This window comes from Urocampus carinirostris, chromosome 9, assembly GCF_059441175.1.
Source record: "Urocampus carinirostris isolate Australia breed hairy pipefish chromosome 9, RoL_Ucar_1.0, whole genome shotgun sequence".
NCBI lineage: Eukaryota > Metazoa > Chordata > Actinopteri > Syngnathiformes > Syngnathidae > Urocampus > Urocampus carinirostris.
Window position 1 is genome coordinate 10,474,199 of NC_142357.1, and position 22,409 is coordinate 10,496,607.

A 22,409-nucleotide genomic window follows, 5' to 3' on the forward strand; every position below is an offset into this window, starting at 1 on the left:
GCTGTTTACATTATATTATGAATAACATGAAAACAATTAGCTTGTAACATATCATTGTGATGAGCAATTATCTTGCCTCATAACAGAGGGCAGTAGTAAGATCAAGGATTCCGATAGTGGTGCACACCTCAGCCGCAAACAATAGCAATATTAAAAGTATTAGCACGCTAACAGCAGGTCAAGTTATCTGGTATTTATTTCCCCTTATTGCATCAAATTGTTTTCATTAAGGGGAATACTATTTTGATGATTTTATTCAGAAGGAGCAGTAAGTATATAGATTTATTTCTAAGAAAAAGTAAGGTAATAAACTGTTTTTTTCTGTGTGTAGCGGAGTGTGACTCCAACTATGGCTATTGGAGCACTACAGCGCTGGTAATACAGTATGCCAAAGTGGGGAGTGTTGGATGAGTTTGTTATCACTTTAATCACAACACATGCTAACGAGGGAACTGCATTTACAACAATGAATAACATGAAATGAAAAGTTGAAAAAAACACATCATGGTCAGATAGTGGAATTTTACACTCATATTTACAAGATACAAAATGATAATCCTATTTTAAGAGTGCAGCGGCACCATACACTCAAAGTGTCGCAGGGAAAAATTGACCATGCTAATTGACAAAATAGTGCAAATTGCAAAAGGAAATAAAATACAAAAATGAAAGTGCTTTCATGGAAACACAGTATGACAAAGCAGGCAGTGTTGGAGGAGTTTGTCTTTAGTTTATTCTGCGGAACAGACAAGTACATTATTACAACGCGCGTGCACACACACACCTACACGCATCGGCAAATAACTGAAAATAAAGACAGAAATAGGAGTACATAACAACTAAAACATAACTTAGGAGTACAACACATATCCGTAAAAGGATAAAAATCCAAATTAAATCAACTTAAATTCACTCAACACTCAGAGATCGACAGACGAGACTCACCACAACAGATGCGGTCGGGTGAACCGACCGGAAGCTACTAGCGCCATGGTTGTCGAAACTGTTGGAGTGCGTCACTGTCGCCATTATTTAATATTGCATATAACTGTCAGAGCCCGAACAGGCGGTGGACCCAGACGCGCAACGTTTTCACACAAGCTTCTTTTTACGGGAACGGGGCAGTCATGCGCGGGAACACAAATGCCAGCGAATCGGCGATCGCTGGGCAGAAGAGATCGAAACCGGACAGGACAGACGGGATCGATACCAGATACAGGATACACTAGCAGATATCGAACAGGTCGAGACAGACGGTATCTGGATACTTGATTTACGAGCAAGATACCAGACAGGACAGGACGGACGGTATCTGGATACTTGATTCACGGGCAAGATACCTGACAGGATGGAACAGACGGGATTGATACCGGATACAACAGCAAGATACCGGACAGGACGGGACAGACGGGATTGATACCGAATACTGGTTACACGAGCAGGATACTGGACAGGACAAGACAGACAGACATCAATACCCGATACTGGAGACTGGAGCAAGATACCAGACAGGGCGGGACAAACAGGATCGATACCAGATACTGGAGCAAGATACCGGACAGGACGAGACAGGCGGGATCGATACCGGATACTGGTGACTGGAGCAAGATACCGGACAGGAAGAGACAGGCGGGATCGATACCTGATACTGGAGATTGGAGCAAGATATCGAACAGGACGAGACAGCCGGGATTGATACCGGATACTGGAAACTGGAGCAAGATACCGGACAGGACGAGGCAGACGGGATTGAGTCCAGATACTGGAGACAGGAGCAAGATACCGGACAGGACGAGACAGGTGGGATCGATATCGGATACTGGATACACAAGCAGGATACCGGACAGAGTCAAAATCAAGTGCAGAGGTTTGTTGACGAACTGACCAGGAGTGAATGAGAGCACTGAGTTTAAATAGGAGGGAAGCCAATCAGGCAGCGAGCAGCAGCTGGCACCAAAAGAAGGGCCCAAGTGAGACCAATGGGCAACTGTGGCAACAACACTCCGTTACATGTGCTACAGTTTATATATTGCCCTTACACTCCCCCAATCAAATGCTAAATGAAATGCAATTTCATTTACTTTTTCATTTCTATTCAAACTTACCCCTATTTTCATATTGTGAAAATACTTTTAAACAGGCTATTAATCATTTGGCCTCGTCTACAATTAAAATGAGCATAGGCGTTGTGTATCCTAATGCGTTTCAGTCTGGTATCTGCGGTGCTATCAGGGTTTAGCGGCAGCCTTTGAGGATCACGGGTTTGTGGTGTGGCCCATCGGGCATATCAGGCCAACGGCTCACTTTGTCAAGGCTTTGAGGCTTTCATTTCCCCTGTTGGCGATGATTTTATCATACGAACCAACAAGCGCATACCAAAAGCTTGGCTGCACTCTGAGAATCTGACAAAGGCTATAAATTTTGTCTTACACAGCACAAAGGCCGAGACAGTCATGTGTAGTAAATCAATAGCTGAAGATGATCTAGTTTGAAACAATAAAGATGAAATGTTCTTATGTTGTTGTTGTTTTAGTTTTCTGGATGTTTTTGGGTCCATGTCAATAATTTTCTTTCAGCAATGTCACAATAAATTAATGTTTAATTTCCGTAGAAAAATTTCTTTGACTCGAACTTAAATAGTGAATTTGAGATTACAGTCATACTGATCACGTGTCATTTTAGTATGCAAATAACTTTATTATTTACTAAACCAGAATAATTACTTGTTTAATATGTGTATACTTTCTAAAAGGTAGGGTGTGTAGTTTAGGTTTACTTACAAAAGTTTAAAGTAAAATAATTTTGCTACTATCTATGGATTAACAATGTCCAACTCTGTTCACATAGCCTTCATATATTTGTTTCCATCTTGCCAATCTGCTTTTATCTTTCTATTATTTTTTATCTACGCTAGGTGTTCCAACCATATAGCTCATTACTCCGGAGGTAAAAAGTGGGGGAATAGGGGGATGCGAGTGATTTCACGCGTGTGCAATTGTTGTCTTTTTTAATTCTAGGATTAAAATGGTGGAAGTAAGAAAGAGACTGCTAAAATACAGTTTATTTGTGTGCATCTAAGAATTTAAGGTGCTTGCACTTAGGCTGCAATGATGATTTCAGCCAGAAGAAGGTGTCAGCAACTAGAACATTTTGAAGTCACGGACACCACTTTTAAATTTGTTTGGTTATTGGCTAAAATTTCCACCTTCAACTATTGTTTAGTAGTCTATTGTCTCCTTTAACCAAAATTAAAGTTGCCAAGTAGCACACGTCTTTTTTTTCTTTTCTTTTTTTTTATAAATCCCTGATTAACAGATTTTGGGGGGGATTCATTTCAATGCCCAATAGCTGGGTTCAAAGATGTCGATCTTGCTCAATATTTGCATTGTATTGTTTTATTTTGCAGGTTTTAAACTCAAGCGTCCAGGCTCCAGATTTGAAACAAACCATGCCCGTCAACTAGTAATGGTCAATTATTGTAGTAGATTAGGAGCAAATTGGCCCAATACCTGACTTTTTAGGGCATCAGTACTTGTGGCAAATACATTTAACAATTAGGAAATATACTGTTTATTGCAAGAGTTGTCATTTACTAAATGCAATATTAAAGAACATTTTTGGGGGTAATTTAAATATTGTTTCAAAAATGTCCGATTATATTTTACAGTGGGAGGGGAATTGTATACACTCGTGTGTCAATACCTGGTATCGGGATTTACTCAATCGTTGAGCACCTGCACCTGTGTTGTTCTTAAAATATATGGTATTGAACATCCCTAGCATTAACTCTTGTAAAAAACTTTCATCTTATGGTAACTTGTTCAGGATTAAATGAATTAACTTTGATTTCCATTATTAAATCCATTAGCAGATACCACTGACTTACACTGTATGTGGCAAAGAATTTGAACAACTAACCTTAGCATAGCGAAAAAGGAAGCCACTGACAAACATCTTATACTGTCGTTCATTAACCCGGCCTAATCTCAACAAATTAATTTTTCTGTGGTGTTTCATCCTTATTTGGGTATATGTCAACAATGGGCTTGTTTACATGCACACAACAATCGGATTGGAAGCAGGATATTGTTAGTACTTCGATTATGTAATAAGGACATGTAAACGCACAAACATTTTGAATCAAGGTATAAGTCTGACAGTAAGTATTACGATTGCAAAAGTTGGGTTAGTCCTTTTGTACATCTGTAATTCTCCTTTTCTGTAATTGAAAAAGTCCACACATCGCATTTGCGTATTCCGATGGATTGTGTGCAAATAAAGTTACCCTCATCAGGGATATTTTTATAGCCCAAAGCACTGTGGCACTAGTAGTACAGAGACACACTATACAGAGAACTCTGGTTAACATACTAAAAAAGCCTAGTATGTAATTCTCCTGGACAGTTCCATTTTATCTTCTGCCCCACAGCAAAAATACCACATGTGTATCCATCCATCTATAGTTGAAGCCATATTTGTGTTCATACATAAATAGTGTAAGTCTATGCTTGCTGGTAGGTTGGTTCGTTGGAACCCCTAACCACTAGGTACTAGGGTCGTAGAGCCACCATTTCCTGTGGTGTGTCTTGGGAAAGTACAGCCTGGTGGTGCCCATCCCTCCTCAGGCCAACACATATTTCCACCAGGTTTTGAACGGGGACCTAACGGCAAATAAATCTTGCAAGAGAGCTTACTTTAAAGCATGGAGGCAATAAGCACGGTAATTTGTTGAATTTGGTGAGTAACATGAGTGAAATAAAATCATCCTTTATATAATGTCAAAAGTTTAAATCCAAAATACAGTTTATGCGTAATGAAATTGCTCTTGCTTTGTCTACTCCCAATAGAATTATAGCCAAATGCATGTAAATGGGGTCATTGCTTTGTCTCTATGCATGTTAACGATGTATTTAGATTCAGGTATCTGATATTCAGTTTCCGATCGGATTATTGCCTGCATATATACGTAGTTGATATGACAGTATATGGTGAATGGAAAAAGCTGGGAAAAGGTCTTCATACACATTTCAGTAAGAGTAATGTATTTTTTCTTTAGTTTACTGTAGATGTCTAGGTTCTACTCAATAGTCAAAGTCTGCCGTGGTTTACTTACAAACCCAGCTTCTTCATCTTACTTTTCTTCTTACCATTTCACTATTTTTTTCTTTGTACAATATATTTAGAGCAGTCTGAATGCACCATGTCTCCATACTGCCCCTCACAGCTTCTTTTTGGTACTACGATAGACTTTGACTATAGGGAAGAGAAGAGTCAGTATAACTGTTTTGCTGTATGAGTACCATAAAAGCACACAGTCTATTATTTTTGTCATGAACAAGTCTACATTTCAAATATGAAAAATCAATTTGTGTTAGGAACTGCATCAGTTATTTGAAGGAGACAATGAATTGTGTTTATCTAAATAGAGCACAATACCTCAAAGTGATCTAATTCACCCCTTCATGAACTGAAAAGTGAATCTTCAGTTAGTACTGACATTATGGAGATGTATTTAAGGTGTCCAGCCTGTCAGATTGTGCCAGCTGGTGCCGCATTTCAATTTGGCACAGAATACGGTGCTAAATTATGTCTGACGGCTGATGCCTGCCTGATTCCTGAGGAGAGCGCAGGGAAGCGGGCCAGATGTAATACTTTCACACATGTATTCAGCTTCTTTCATCTTGTTCCCGCAACACTCTTGTTTAAGGTGCCAGAATAAAATAGGCTGCCGAGTGTTCGCTTGAATGTCTCATTGAGCCGCAAAAACCCTTCCTCCGACTCTATGCGACGTATTCATACAAAAACAAAAAAAATCCGCTAACGGTTTACAGAATTTTCCGCTTATTGTAACTTGCTAAACTCACAAATGGAGATAAATGATTGTATTAAGTTTAAACTTTAGTAGACACTCAAATAAGGTGAGAAGGCATCAATGGATTAGGAATTTGCAAGGAGGACTGGCAGAAGTGCTGTCAGATAAGAAAATTCCTTCCATTCCCCTTTTTCTTTATTAAATCCTAAGTTACAACAAAAAAAACGTTCATCCCTAATAGGTATGGATATCAACAAATAGAAACGTGATATGCCGATAGCGACAATGATGTAATAGTCAAAACAATGAACCACAGTGAGTCCAAATAAGGAACTGGCATCCCATGAAAGAAACAAACTTATTATTTTGTATACTTTGTTTTGTTCATAATTTTTTTACCCCAAAGAGGAGTTAAGTAATACAGAGTGTTTCTTTAACACATAGTGGGTTACAATCTATTGTTCTTTGTCGTAATGACATTGAGAGCAAAAGTATTTGCAAGAAAAGTTTTTAATCTCCAATTGTGACAGTGATCCCTAAAAATACAAAAATTCTGACAAATATGAAAATAAATCCACACTTAAGAACACTTAGTATTTTTCTTCAATGCTATATTTTGTTTGTTTAATGTTTATATAAGTATGTTTAAGGCTTGGATAAGTAACCTGTATTGTTTTGTACTAAACAATAAACATTTCATAAAATAATATGCTTTATAAAGATAAATAAAGTAGGGTTTAACTTATATTTGGAAGAGTTAGGCGACTTTCTTCATGGTAAAAAGTGGCCGAAAAAAGCGTTCCGGCCATTTTCTCCACCGCATCAAGCTTTCTTATTCCACTTTAATTTCAAAAGAAATGGATTTTCTCTTCTTTACACTAAACATATTGAATGGATGCACGAGATATTAAACAATAAAAATGTCTCAAATGTCTGTTCTCAGAGTAAGTTCCAAATTCCGTAAAGCAATTTAATTTTTCTACTTAGATTATTTATTTAGGGGGCACGACAGATGAGTGGTTAGTGCGTCTGCAGCACAGTTCTGGGGTCATGTGTTCAAATCCAGCTACCAGTTTTCCTGTGCAGAGTTTGAATGTTCTCCCCATGCTTGGGTGGGTTTCCTCCGGGCACTTCTTGTTCCTCCCACATTCCAAAAACATGCATTTCAGGTTAATTGGCCGATCAAAATCGTCCCGAGGTGTGGTTGAACCAGTGAGTTGTCTATATCTGTGTGCCCTGCAACTGTCTGGCAACCAGTTCAAGGTATCCCCTGCCCACTGCCTTAAGATTGCTGGGATGGGCTCTAACGCACCCGCAACCCTACTGAAGATAAGCACTGCAGATAATGGATGGTTTATTTATTATTTTTGCGTCTTTGGTTTCCCGTACATTTTTTCATGTCTCGTGCATTTATTTTAACTGCAAACTAACAAATAAAGGAAATTGATGTGAACGGATATGCATAAATTCTGATTTGCCCTTTATGTGGCACGAGGAAATTTCATAAGAAGCTGAGTTTGTAATAATACTAAAAAGGAAAACTGTTGTGAAATTAATCAGCTGAGAACAATACAACTGCAGAATAAGTTAAACACCACGCAACACTAATACTGTAGTGAAAACTGAGTGGGAAACGTATTAAAATTGAAAGGGAAAGGCAGCAGCAAGCGGAGAGGAGATGAGAAATGATAGAAGAAATCACAATTCCTGCGTGCGTGCATTTATATGTCTGGAATAGTGCCTGCATGTGTGTTGCCCGAGGAACAGTTGATGGATTTGCTGCTTGACTGCTCACACAGATTGCTGCCTGCTGTGACGGCAGCCTTGGACTGAAATTACGCACACATACACAAGCAAATACACGCTCACACTACACGTATTTCTGCATGCACGTTATTGCGTTTGTGTGTTTTCAAGTTGTGTCAGCAGTTGTGCTGCCTGCAGGAGACTATTTCGAAATACGGACAAACCAGCAAAAGCACTAGAAAGAGATAATTGAACGGGTTCAAAAGATTGCGTTTCAGCTTTTATCACTAGCTATGTGATTATATTTTCTATTTATGCTAGATATTAGTTGAAACAGCTACCGAGTAAGAGGGCGGATAATGACTCATCCCACTTATTTTTTCTCTTCGATTTGATTACAAATCAAACTCAAATTATACATGGACTAAAACCAAAATTAACATGAGTCTCCAACAGTGTTTTTTAACCAGTGGGTCGTGAGACCTTGTCTCGTGTGCTGCAGGCAAATTACACAATTTAATTTATGAAAAAAAGCATGTCATTGTTCAATTACTTTGGTTTGTAGTATTCATCCATATCAGTAGGTAGCAGCAGATTAATATATGTTTTTATATATATACTAATTATCTGATCATGAGGTAGGAAGGAGATATTATGTCACTAACCTAGAACAAGCGTACAGAACCTTGCAAACGTGTTTTTCCCAACAGAGCAAACACTCCTTATCACAGGTTTTTGCTTAAGGTCCATCAATACAACATTGAAAATAATATAATATAATAATAATAATAATAATAATAATAATAATAATAATAATAATAATAATAATAATAATAATAATAATAATAATAATAATATAATAATAATAATAATAATAATAATAATTTCCTTTGTATTGTCATTCTTTGTAACAATGTACACAGAACGAAATGTCGATACACCTGACCCGTTGTAGCGAGCCGATGCAGCCGCAGCCAACAGAGGGCGCCGCCATTTTACCAATGTTATAAGTCTTAGGTATGACTCGGCCGAGGCGCGAACCAGCGACCTCCCAGTCTCAAAGCGGGCGCCTTACCATCTAGGCTACTGAGCTGAAAGGGCCAGTTCTTGGTAGGTTTGTAGTGGCTTTGTGCTATTTTGATACTATTGCTCGCGCAGTTCATTAGGATATGTGTAAATGCTGCAAACTCTTCCTTTATCCCATTCGTGTTTTGAACTTTTTACAACTTTATCCCCGACCAGCATAGTGTACTTTGGAATTCATAATGCTGTCTGTTCTCCATGCTTTTACAGACCTCTAAGCCCATCACAGAGCAGGTGGACTGAAACTAAGACTTGAAGCACTCTATTTGTCATTGTTAGTCATTTGCGTCGACATTGGATTATTCGGAAGTAATCTGGGAACTTCGGGAGTCAGTTGGCTGAGCTAAGAGAACAGGCAGCCTACATTTAAACGTAAATATAACGTGAAATGTTGAATTTACATAAGATAAAAACTGGGATGGGCTCCAGCCCCACCCGCGACCCTAATGAGGAGAAGCGGTACGGCTAATGAGATGAGATGTTGAAATAATTTGGTTTCACTTTGTGATTGTGTCTCATATGTTGTTGTTTCTTAGAAAACATTTTCAGTTTTTTAACTGTAAGTTTGAATCCTGAATTGTGGCAAAATGTCAAAAGGTTTTTGGGGGACCACTACTTCACTAAGCATTGTGTATTTCCATATTACCATTTACTGCTAATTGGCAAACAAAAATACACAAGTACCTGAGTGCACATGTAAATTAGTGACCGCCACTGTATCATATTCACCACTAGCTAAAAACAAACTGTCCTGCTCATGAGAATGAGTGTAAACTTAGGAGCACAAATACTAATATCCGCATTCATCACAAGCAATAGTTGTTTTCAGGGTGCACTCACAAGTTTAAATACGTCGATAAAATGAGCACGATAATTACAGTGGTATCGTTATTTCACAGACACACAGCTCTGCTGATAAATTACTATATGAACTTACAAGCAAAACTGTATTTATCAGAATTAATCCTGAGTTGGAAGACATATAGTTGCTTCCATAAGTGTTTTTTCCCTATGAGCATAGCCCTTCTAATTTTACAGGTAGACGCACAGTTCCGCTCTTCATTTTACATATACAGAGGGAATGAGCACAGAAATAACACCATTAACCCCAATTTGCAGACATATGGCTGTGCTTATAAATCGGTATGTACATTGGTCAGTTTGACTCTGCAGTTTTATTTTTCCTACCCTGTAAATAGGTAAACACATTTATGAGCACAACTCTATTTATCAGTATTCATCACAAATCAGGAGATATATTGTTGCACTTATGAGTTTGTATACATATTAATGAAAACAACTATAATGGTCACCATTCCCATTTTATTTGCAGACAAGTTTATAAACGCAAAAGGTGTGAAATGAACTGTGAACAAAATTGAATAGCAATTGGGAGAGAAACATCAGTTAATACTGTGTAACCTTATAAGCACAACTTTCAAAATCAGCAGTCATCACAAGTTTACAATATGCCGAGGCTAGAAGTAGCATAACCAGCACTTTTTATTACTAGTCGGCAAACATAAATACAGTTGTGCACATAATAGTAAATTATGGTGCACAGCTGTATCTGCATTTACCACTAGCCAGCAGAAAAAAACTGTTATGCTCATAAGCATGAATATAGACTTAAAAGCTCAATTCCTATCTGCATTCATCACAAGTTGGAATTTCTGTCGTTAAACTCCTGTGTGTCTATCAACACTTATTTGCATGACTTTGTGTTTTGTGATTTAACATTAGTTGGCATATTTTCGATTGTGCTCGTCAGTTTACATGGACAGAGAGAATGACCACATATATGACCACATGGGTATGTAAACTTAAGAGTACAAGTGTATCACTCTTCATCACGAGTTGGAAGATATACATTTGCACTAATATGTGTGCATTGACATTTATGAGCAAAACTATATAGATTCACATTTTTATTTCCAGACATACAGTTGTCCTTATGAGTCAACATATCCTGAGGGTATAAACACAAGCGTGTTTAGCACTTTGGACAACTAAGTGGCAGACAAGACTGTTGTGCTCATTAATTAGTGAGTACATATTTTATCGCCACGGCGGCGCAGTGGTTAGCGCGTGTGCGGCACAGTTCTAAGGTCTTGGGAACCTTCTGTGTGGGTTCAAATCCAGCTACCGGACTTACTGTGCAGAGTTTGTATGTTCTCCTCGTGCTTGCGTGGGTTTCCTCCGGGCACTCCGGTTTCCTACCACATTCCAAAGACATGCATTTCAGGTGGATTGGCCGGTCCAAATTGTCCCTAGGTGTGAATGAGCGAGCGAGTTGTCCCTGTGTGCCCTGCAACTGGCTGGCAATCAGTTCAGGGTGTCCCCTGCCCACTGCCCGATGATTGCTGGGATGGGCTCCAGCACCCCCGCAACCCTACTGAGGATAAGCGGTGCAGCTAATGAGATGAGATGAGATATATTAGCGCTTTTCACACTACAAGTTTTGTAAGATAGTTGTGCTCTTTAGTATAAATGTGAACTTATGAGAATGATTTTAGCTTTTAGTGCTTATGCATTGCGGTATGTAAATTCGAAAAATATGTAAAACTGCAAGTTTTGTCGATAAGCAGGTATGTATTACATATGTATTTAATTTATGTCTATCTCATAATCCATACTGTAGAAAGTTTGTGGTGCTGAGGTCACAGATATGGTAATTTAGTTTGCCTGAAATGTCATAGGCTGTCGGATTGTGTCATATATTTTGGGAACTGTGTTCAAGTTGTCTCATAATCGGTGGAACGTGGGAGTCACTGAACACAACGGATCCGCACAAATGGCGGTATGCTCCCTGCTAGTTATTTACGTTATTCATCAAATTCAAGTAAAAATGTCTGATTCCACATAAATCTAAAATGTTATTCTTAACATTATTTAATTTCTAAAAATAGTATAGGGTAATCTGATGGGCCCAATATAATTTACTCAGATTCTAACAGGGGGCACTACGTTTGTTTAGTTTTAATTTGATGATTATCGGATGATAAAACTAAATGAACAATCAATCTCTTCATTGAAGAGGCCACAACACAGTTTTAATTTGTGATTATATAATTTGATGGTAGTATTGCTAATTCAATCAAAAAAGTGACATAATGTGAGAATAAGCAAATTTCTATTCTAAATGTTCAACGGTTGAGTGAAAATGTGTGGGTTGAAATTAGAAGGAAGAAAAAGCAGGTATAAAATCTTAATTTTTCTAATGGAATCGATTGGGAATTCAGTTCAAATTTAACCAGTGCTCATAGAAGCACATATACGCACTTTTTTGTTACTGACAGCTGCGCTTACAAGGTAGCAGACATGTGGTGAAATTGCATTGTGGAAGCATTGCCAAAAGTTAAATCACAGCTCATCTGTAGTCCTGCATGAAACACATGGGAGATTTCGCTCACATTATCAACTCAACTGGGGCTTGTCACATATTCAATCAGTTTTTCATTTTGCCACTGCCCCCCTGGCAACCTTTTAAACCACGTTTATTCTTGTTCAATTAGAAATCAATGTCTAGCTTTTTGTGATGTCAAGGCTGTGCCGCAAGATGTTTACAATATGTCTCCTGTTTGATAGCTCGGTCGTTAAATCCCTTTCATCGCCTTTATCTGGCGGACAAAGGGAATTGTCGTATCCGAGGCAATTAATTGGTCAGAAAAATTCCACCATGGACATTTCATGCATGGAATAAAATGCATGGTTTATAGTAATTGGTTGGTTGGTTGGTTGGTTGGTTGGTTGGTTGGTTGGTTGGTTGGTTGGTTGGTTGGTTGGTTGGTTGGTTGGTTGGTTGGTTGGTTGGTTGGTTGGATACCTTAACTTCTAGGGTCGTAGGGGCACCATTTCCAGTGGTGTGTTTTGGGCATGTACAGCCTAGTGGCGCCCATCTCTCTCAAGGCCAAATCAAATTAGTTTAATGGAATGATTATGTGTTGGTTCATTCTGAGTATTTGAACAGGCCATATACGTGCTATTGTATAATTATTTTGCATGGATTACACACTGGTTGCAACATCCTTTCTTTAGATGCTATGAATTAGGATTGTCCAAAACATAAGATCTTGATTAGTCAATCTTGGGGATCATGATTTTTAGTACAGTTCAAACAACATAATAATTTTAACCCAAAACCATATATTGAAAGAAAGTGTTATTTATTCTGATGGTTTCTGTTTTAATAAAGAAGATTGCATATGACACTGGGGTTTGTTTGTTATTTTGACAATTATTCCTCATTGTCGTTTGTTGTTTTGACCTATGCACTGTTTACACAATTGTCACTATTGGCCAATCATGAAGGAAAGAAATCATCATTAATGTGCCGTGCAGCTGCCATATCACATGATCACATTGAGGCAGAGGATGCTCTTGATTGTTGCTCTGTAAAAGTTCAGGCGCAGGCAAGAGGAGGGACCAGCCCGTTTAAGTTTCCTGAGGAAGAATATTCTCATCTGGGCCTTCTTCACCAGGCGGCAAGTGTTGATAGACCAGGAGAGTTCTTCTCCACCACTTCTTCATCCAGAAGGAGGTCTTTCTGTATCTCCTGAAGTCCACAATGACCTCTTTGGTCTTCTTTGTGTACAGTACAGGGTTGTTTGCTGAACACTACCGTGAGAGCTATTGTGTCTTCTCTCTGTATTGGGTCACATTATTACCTGAGATGGAACCCACTGCTGTTGTGCCTGGTTATTGATGCAATAATGAATCAAGAACATGTAAGGGGCTGTAGAGAACCTTTAATTTGACATATGTGAGTTACAGAAATGTAAAAGTGTTGCTGAGTGTGGAATGCAATGTACTTGTTATCGCTGACAAATTTTCGAGTCAGAATGATTGCTGTACTTTTTACTTAAGCTCAATAATACAAAAACAGTAAATACACGGTGGATGACATGATAACACATTGCCTACAAATTTAGTTTCCCGAAGGATGACAGTGGGACAGATGATATCAATTGACTGAGCCTTTTTTAAGTATATAATGACGTAAGCAATCATCGAACAATTTATTGAAAGTAGCAACTCAATGAATCGTGATGTAACCTGATTAGCGATGTAAGACGACATGAATGAGCTTTGCTGGCCTCGGGTGAATTAAATCCTGTCTGTGGCTTTGTTACTTTGAGATGATTAAATCTGTCGACTGTGTGTCCTCCAAAGCGGTGCATCGGGGAGCAGCAGTGAATCTGAGAGCAGCTCCGAGTCGGACACGGACGAATCAGAAAGCAGCTCCAGTGACAGCGAGTATAACCAGGCCACTCGCACCAACTCCCCTGAGGTAACATGACAAGCATTTGTGTTTGCGTTTGACAACAATAGGCTGCAAAAGATACAATAATACATATTGACGGGCGGTGTTGGATGTGTCACTGAAAAATAAGTAATTGGATACAGTTACTTGCGGTGTTGGAAGTAACTCTTCAAATGCAATTACTTTTCTCAGGAACGAGTACGTTATTATTAATAATTTGTAAGTCAAAACGTTGTTACAACATGGTGCGTTACTCCGCTACTCCACCTTATATTCCAGACTCAAAACCCACTTCTTCAGACTTGTCTTTTCTTGATCATCTGCCTTACATAACGCCCCCTTTTAACTCTACTGTTTTTATTTGCTATTTATAACTTTCTTGTTTAATTCTTGTTTTATTCTTGCTGTATTGGTGTTTGTTACCATATGTACAGCAACCTTGGGTGTCCTGGAAGGCATTTAAAACTATATTATATTATTATTATTATTATTATTATTATTATAATAACTGAAAAAGCTGCGGTCAATCATGGACAATTCATCACATCCACTACACAGCATTATATCCAGACAGAAGACCAGCTTTAGCGACAGACTGCTGTCACTGTCTTGTACCACGGACAGACTGAAGAGGTCTTTTCTTCCTCATGCCATGAGGCTCTTTAACTCCACCCAGCGGAGTAAAGGCCCACATTAAACCCCACCCCCTACCTTACTTTTATTGCAGTGTGTATTTTATGCAGCACTATTTAAATACTCTATACAACACGCTACAGTGGGTATTAGCATGTCACATTGGGTGTTTGTATATTGTATTCCTTTTGCCTTATTATTGTATTGTTCTCAGCGAAGGGATGCTGCTGGAAATGCGAATTTCCCTGCGGGGATGAATAAAGTATCTATCTATCTATCTATCTATCTATCTATCTATCTATCTATCTATCTATCTATCCATCTATCTATTATTATCATTATTATTATTATTATTATTATTATCATCATAAACGGATCACGAATTACAACATTAACTAATCATTACCTTTCCCCCTCCGGCTCGGGACAGATTAATGAACCCTTAGTCAGCCAGTATCAAACTGCTAATTATGTCATTTAAGTGGAGTTGGCATGTTTAAATGGCTTTACAAAGTACAACTCATTACAGTTGCGGTCGCACCGTCTCAAAGAATTTCTCTCTACTGATGATCTACCTACCATATATACTCGCATTTTAGCTGTATTTAGAAATATATGATAAATTACTGAGCTCAGGGGCTCAGCTTGAATACACAAGTTTAATGGTGGGTCAATACTCACCATTACAAATGGTAGGCAGCACATAGAGAGGGTGTCTGGCTTATACATGGCCAACAAACCAACGGGAAATAAATGGGGCACACTTTAACGGTAAATGTGTTCTGAATTTTGCTCTTTTTATTTGTAAAATTATTTTTTGAGGACACCATATCTGGGGGGAAAAATGTATTTCACAATACTGAGGTGTTTACCATGAGGCAAAAGAATTGCTCGCCTTACTCTGCGTCTGCAGAATTTGAGCATGGTAGTATATTACATATTGATACTATTCATAATATAATGTGAAAATTCTGTGATTTGTAAAAAGAAAATCCCAAAATTGTGAAGGTAAATGAGAAAAAAGCGCTAACACTAAATGAATACCACCATTTAAAATATGTTTCATTTTGTATTTCCATGACTGCATGTCATACTGACATGAACAATGTATTCTTAAATTTAGATGAGCACAGTGAAGGTAAATGAAAAACATGTATAACACTGAATAAATACTGAATATCATTTGTGCTCATCTGCCTCCCCTGACTGCACGTCACTGATCTTCGTAGCCTTGAAACTGCTTCAAGCAGAGTGGGTTAATCTAAACCAACATTTTTGGTTGTTTTGTACACAAAAGCAACAACAACAACCAAATTAAAGTATCATTCTGTTTTACACATGCTTTACACACTACACAAATTGTGATTTGTATGAAACAACAAAACAAAAGCACTAATTTCATTAACAATCTTAATTGCATGTCACTGGAAATCATGCACGTTTTATAATAATAATAATAATGTATAATATACCTGTGTAAACATGCAGATGGCACACTGCTGTATGTGACATATGTTTGCTCCCTCATAGCCTGAGCAATCCTCAACTAACAAGTGGCAGTTGGACAGCTGGCTGAACAAGGTCCAAGCTCAAACTAAACCTCATCATGGCACAGGTTGGGAATCGTTCACACAAATATAAAAGTGACTGTGTTTTACATGGATGCGTGAATTCACTTGGTTTCATCTCAAATGCCTGTTTTCTAATGGGCCACTCCCCAGGTTCTGTCACCCAGAGTCAGGAGACATTTTCAAAACGCAGTGAAGCGGCAGGCGTGGAGTCCCTGGCCAAGACCAAACCCTGTGGGGCCAACGGCCCCGCTCTTCCCACAGTGCCGGCAGTGGAGCACAAAGATACACGGGGGGCTTTCTGGTATCAACTGCATCCATAATTCTTAACACAATAAACATCTACAGCAGGGGTGTCAAACATATCATAACATAAACGGATCAGGCCTGCCAACAGATTTTATCCGGCCTGTGGGACACTACTGAGAGAAGCATGAGATTCTGTGAGAAAAATCAGTCAAACAATGACTTGCAGTTTTAAATATGTCCAGTAGATGTTGCAAAAGCCATGCACCCCTCCCAAAGCAAACCACCCACTGTAGCTGTTTTTGCCGACTACCATTTATCAACCTGAGAACATTTAAGAGAACGCCCATTCCCGGTTTTATTTTACTTAAAGCAAAACGATCGCATTCACGTGCGTGGATGTATTTATTTTTTTGCAACATTTGCGACTAAACAAATATTTTAATCCGCATTAATATAAAGTTCGGTTAGCATCTGGACTAAAATATACAAAATTAAAAAAATAGCACCTGGGTGTGTTTGTAGAGGTTAAAAGAACCTTTAGCCACTTTCTGTAATAGATAAGAAATCTGACAGCAAAGTTCCCAACTTCAAGTCAAGTCATGTTGATTTTAATTACAAATGCACAGTTGATAATCACTAGAAGAGATTAACTCTTTGTGAAAAAAATATTAAGGTTAAAAAAAAACGTCAGTAAATCATTTTTATGGAAATCTTACATCCAAGAATCAAAGTTGAGAGCTTCCAAAATATCCCCAGCACTACCTAAGGCAAACTTTGTCATTGTCATTAAAGGGACACTGTGTAATATGTGATCACTAGATAAAGCTGTAATATGTAGTGCAACCAAAATCAAGTGCTACAAAGCACAAGGAAGGATACAAACTATGGAGACTCAAAGTGACCAATTTTTTGTCCTATTTTTTTAGCCCAGGCTTTGTTAGGTTTCTGGGTATCCGTAGCAGCAAGATGGCGGACAATTATGTCAGCTTCCTTTGGGTGCGGCTCATGTTATGTAATAGAAATGCTAATTTAACAATCCACGAGTATTCAAAAAGAAAGAATGTTTACATGATAATTTACAGTATATATCTTTGCTTATTATCTAAATAAATATTGGGATTTTTAATGAATTACCGGTAAGTTGACGTTTTTTTCACCACCAAGTGGCACAAAATAACATAAATTGTTACTTTATTTACTTGTTCATCTCCTCTGAAAGTGTTTTCTCTACCATATGGTCCCAGGGCTAAAATGAGTTTGACACCCCTGATCTACAGTATAAATAACACATTTGGGAAATGTATACTTGAGTTTGTTTTTCAGAATGAGAATGAGGTGAAGATGTTTAAATGTCGACAATATATTTGTCCTACAGCCAAAGCAGAGAGAAAACAAAGACAAAACTCAGCCAGAAGGCATCAGGGGAGGGTCAGAGGTCCAAGATGAGGCTGTCGCCAGGTCTGTTGTCCGGACAGGAGGTCACCACAATGAGGAGAACCACTACAGGGAAGAAACAGCCCAGACGGACAGAGAGGTCAAACAGTGTGGAGGAGAATCAGAGTCAGACATGGAGCAAATCAAATCAGCCAAGGTGAGGGAGGAGGAGGAGGATGAAGGATACTACAATAACATTGAGGGAAAATATCAACCTGTGTCACTTTATGAAGAGTCAAAACACTTTTTACTTCCAACAGTCGGCAACAAATACTGTTTTTCTGACGTAATGTTCTGTTCTTTGGCACAGCAGCTTTCACTTGAATTGGCCAACATGTGTTTACTCAGTGCAGCCCTTGGTATATGTACTTAAGAAGTGGGCAGCACGGCGGCGAAGTGGTTAGCGCGTGTGCGGCACAGTTCTAAGGTCTTGGGAACCCCCTGTGTGGGTTCAAATCCAGCTACCGGACTTCCTGTGCGGAGTTTGTATGTTCTCCCCTTGCGTGGCAATCCGGTTTCCTCCCACATTCTGAAGACATGCTCTTCAGGTGGATTGGTTGGTCCAAATTGTCCCTAGGTGTGAGCGAGCGAGTTGTCTGTCCCTGTGTGCCCTGCAATTGGCTGGCAACCAGTTCAGGGTGTCCCCTGCCCACTGCCCGATGATTGCTGGGATGGGCTCCAGCACCCCCGCGACCCTACTGAGGATAAGCGGTGCAGCTGATGCTGATGATGATACTTAAGAAGTAGCCTTTGCTCATCAACACTATGAAGGCGGCGATATGTTGGTCCACAGGTTCATTGATTTGAAAAGGTGTTTAACGCACTGCTAAAGTATATTTGGACATATAACAAGGGCTTCATCGTAAAAGGACGATGCTTCGTATGGCATGAGACGTGACTTTGGATGGATTCAATGTGTTCTTTCACCGTGTGCTTCTACTTCCTTATATACCAACCATAACTTCCTTAGTTGCTTAAAGGGTCAGTGCTATCAAACATACAATGCATTTAGAGAACATCCCAACTACAAAACATTAACAGAACAATAAATGTACTTTTTAAAGGAAGAGTTTGTTATAGTTAGTGTCTTCTAGAAGTAAAAAAAACTTTCATTCAGTAAAAAAATTAATTTGAATACTAAGCAAAAATGCATGAAATGCCAATGTTAATTTATATTTAAAAAGCATTGGTTGAAAAGTTTGTATTTCTTTTTCATAGTAAAATCCATATCTAAGGTTGCCAACATATTTGTCTGGCGTCTTCCTCCTTGCTGTTGCACTGGTTTTCATTTATATTAGACAACAGTGCCGTCTAGCGGTCAAATATAATGCCCTGGGCCGTTAAATTCGGTTAAATTCTTCAGCTTATTTTACAAAAATCACATGAGAAAACCATGGAAACAAAAAAGGTTTAACTTAAGATTAAAAGAACAGGAAGAATGCTGCTCGATTGTTTAGAATTCTATATGTTAAATCACAAACCCTCAACACATTTTGCCACTTTTTAGTGAAACAGTTTACAATTCATTTTCATTTTCTTTCGTTATATAATAACAAAATATTTACTACTTCAGTGCACTGTACAATTAATAACATATGCTAATTGTGAGTTAAATAATGAATTAGCAATTTCTCACAATGAACTTCTTTTTGACAATGACTTGAAAAATAAAAATCTTAAAAACAAGTTCTTCCTGATATGTTAATATATACCGTACTCATTATTAAATAAAGATATCTTTAAGGGACACTAGGTAATATGTGACCACTAGATACTGCTTCTTGTGTAGTGCGACTGAAAGCAAGTGCTAAAAATCACCACAAAATTAACAAACTATGGAGACTCAAAGTGAATAAACTGCACCATTTTACTACTAATTTACAAACTCAGCCTTGTCCAATTTCTCCAGCATAGTAGCATAATGTTTTTGTGTCTTTGTTTGACGATTACTCTCTTGTCACTAGCCCCGCAGTAAAGGAAAAGGACTCCTTTCCTCCTTCCTCCCTGGAGCATCAGAACACATCCAGGCCCAGAATCAAACCTTCCAGTGGGAAAACCGCTCCCAGGAAAGAACCCCGCAGTGCTACCAACTTAAATAACACTGTAGTCCAAACTTTAGCACTACAGCAAACCACTGTGCCAATACCGACTGTCAGTGTCAACCAGGTTTGTCCTTTTTTAAATACACACTATTTATTATGAATTGTGTAAAGTAATCATTTGCTGTATCACGATTTACTTATTGCAGTTTTGCAACTTCGCGGAATGAATCGTCCATTGTATTCTCTATTCTGATTGGCTAAACGTCACCCTCCCCTTTTCTGTCAATGGCATTGCAGTCTGAGTTTTACACGACGTAACAGCTTGACAAAATAATATTATGTTCACACAATTCTTTTTCAATTTCAAGTTTCTCCAAAAGCCATTATGTCAACAAAATGCTCAGGACCGACTAAAGAACGGGCGCCCAGGGCCAAAAGATAGAGTAAGATGCTTTCTATTGCCAACAAACATGGACTTTTTTACATGCGAAACTCACCGTGGAGCCACATGGGGCTCTTTGGCACGCCCTAGTGGCTCCCTGGCGCTTTTAAAAAAGTATCTGCAAAAGGAAAAATATATGATTTCTGTAAGAGGCAAACAGGACACATTCTTAATGTTTTCCAATGAATTTAGATCAATACAGTATGTGTTGCCTTCCTTATAAGGCTTTAATCTTTTGCGGCTGCAAATTATATTATTTTCCCTTTTTCTTTTGTTATTGTATGTGTTTGTCTTGCTGTCAGTCACCCCTCTTGAGGGATATGTCCAAGGTATATACCGTAAATTCCAGACTATAGAGCGCACCTGATTATAAGCCGCACCCACCACTTTTCAGGTGATTTGCCAATTTTGTACTTACACAAGCCGCACCCGTGTATAAGCCGCTTTTTTTAATACAACTTTATCAACAATTAAGATTATTTTAAACATTAAAATTTGACAGTAGTTATTTGTCGAAAAGAAAAAAAAACAAAAACTCGTATAAAGTGCAGTACTTTTAATGGTTAAATGCCCGAGTCTGTAAATTGTGTGTTAATTTTTTTCAATGTGTAATGCAGTATTTAATAAATAATTAATAATTAAAGGTTTCTATTCCTCAGGTTTTGACTATTAGGAGGCTTTTTGGGACGCAACCCCTGCAAAAAATAAGGGAATACTGAATTATGAATCTTATGTTGTTTATAGGCTAATCTTTCACAACTAAGAACTGCAGATGATATATTACCTACATGATTAAGAGCCAACGAAAAAACCTGAAGCTAAAAAGAAGTCAGCAAAAGTCATACATTTTCTAGAAGCCCTCCAGTTATTGTGATTCATCAAAGATCAATATGAGCACCTTTAAAGAAACACAGGAAGTAACGATCGCTTTACGCGCCGCTGACAGCGTGTCAAGATGCAGTTCACCTTTTCGGGCTTTGCGCTTGTTGCCTTTGAAAAAGAAACAGGAGAACGCGTGTAAGAAATATTAATCAAAACGGGAAGAATAAGACAGCCGATGAAAATGAGTGACCTTCAATGACCTCAACAACAAGCGAAGAGCAACTTATCATTCCTTTCAAAAACACGCAGGCATGACCTTGAGATCTAGCACTTTTGCAGAAAACTTTATCATTCAGTTACGCAGTCAAAAAGTCAAACCACTAAAACCACATTCATTACATGCCTTTTATATACGTTCTCAAGGGGAAAAAACAAGTTCACCAAATTATTTGTATTCATCCGATTAAAAGCTTGACCTGGGTTAACGAATATGGATGAATTAATTCTGCTTATAAATGAAGTGCAACTTCTGCTTTATATTACAATGGAGTGCTTTTCAAGTAGTACGCCGGGGCACACTAGTTTGCCGTGAGACCTTGTCTACTGTGCTGTCAAATTTTATCATTGCAACAAAGGTTGATTTTGTTCAGTAATTTTGCTTTCTACCAGTAATTAGCAGACTAACTGTAGCATTAATCCATATCATTTGGTGGCAGCAAATCATATTTTTTCTTTGCATGTATTAATTATCTGTTCATGAGGTTGTACAGAGAACTATCTTAAAGGTGTGAAGACAACTTACCCGCAGGTGGGCGGTATACAGCCCCACCCCCCGGGTTGGTGCCCTGTTGATGTAACCAGATCCTCACAAAAATCTTGTACAACATTTTACTGATTTTAATGAATTGTTTCATTTTTTTAATTTTACAAAAAATATATATAACCAAAAACCATAAGAGTTAGAAGTGATTAAACGCAGATAAGCTTTACTCGTATTAATTTTGTTAACTGTAACGGTCACATCCATCCATATCAATAGGTGGCAGCGGATTACTTTTTTTAAAATATATGCTCATGTAGGAAAATATATTTAATAACATTTTTGGCTTAATGAAGCCGTTTAAGATTGTGCTGGGGAAAAAAGTAAATCAAGGAAAAGTCTATCGAATAATATGCTGATTTTATCAATATTTACCGATATTACTAAAACGAGAATGCTGAAAAGAATAGGAACAATGTTAAAATAATATTCCCCTGGCAGATAATCTTTTGCACATTGTAATTATTATTTAGGTTTTTACCCCAGAAAATTAAG

The 22,409-nt window shown here is 38.2% G+C and overlaps 1 protein-coding gene across 1 annotated transcript in view; it reads left to right on the forward strand.

The window, feature by feature from the left end:
- The window catches only part of aff2 (ALF transcription elongation factor 2), a 233,952-nt gene that overhangs the window by 183,943 nt on the left and 27,600 nt on the right, over nt 1–22,409 (forward strand). The window contains exons 11-15 of the mRNA XM_088344502.1: nt 13,814–13,931; nt 16,068–16,152; nt 16,259–16,409; nt 17,730–17,945; nt 19,753–19,954. Of these exons, the coding sequence (XP_088200628.1) occupies nt 13,814–13,931; nt 16,068–16,152; nt 16,259–16,409; nt 17,730–17,945; nt 19,753–19,954 (772 nt within the window). The remainder of the gene's footprint in view (nt 1–13,813; nt 13,932–16,067; nt 16,153–16,258; nt 16,410–17,729; nt 17,946–19,752; nt 19,955–22,409) is intronic.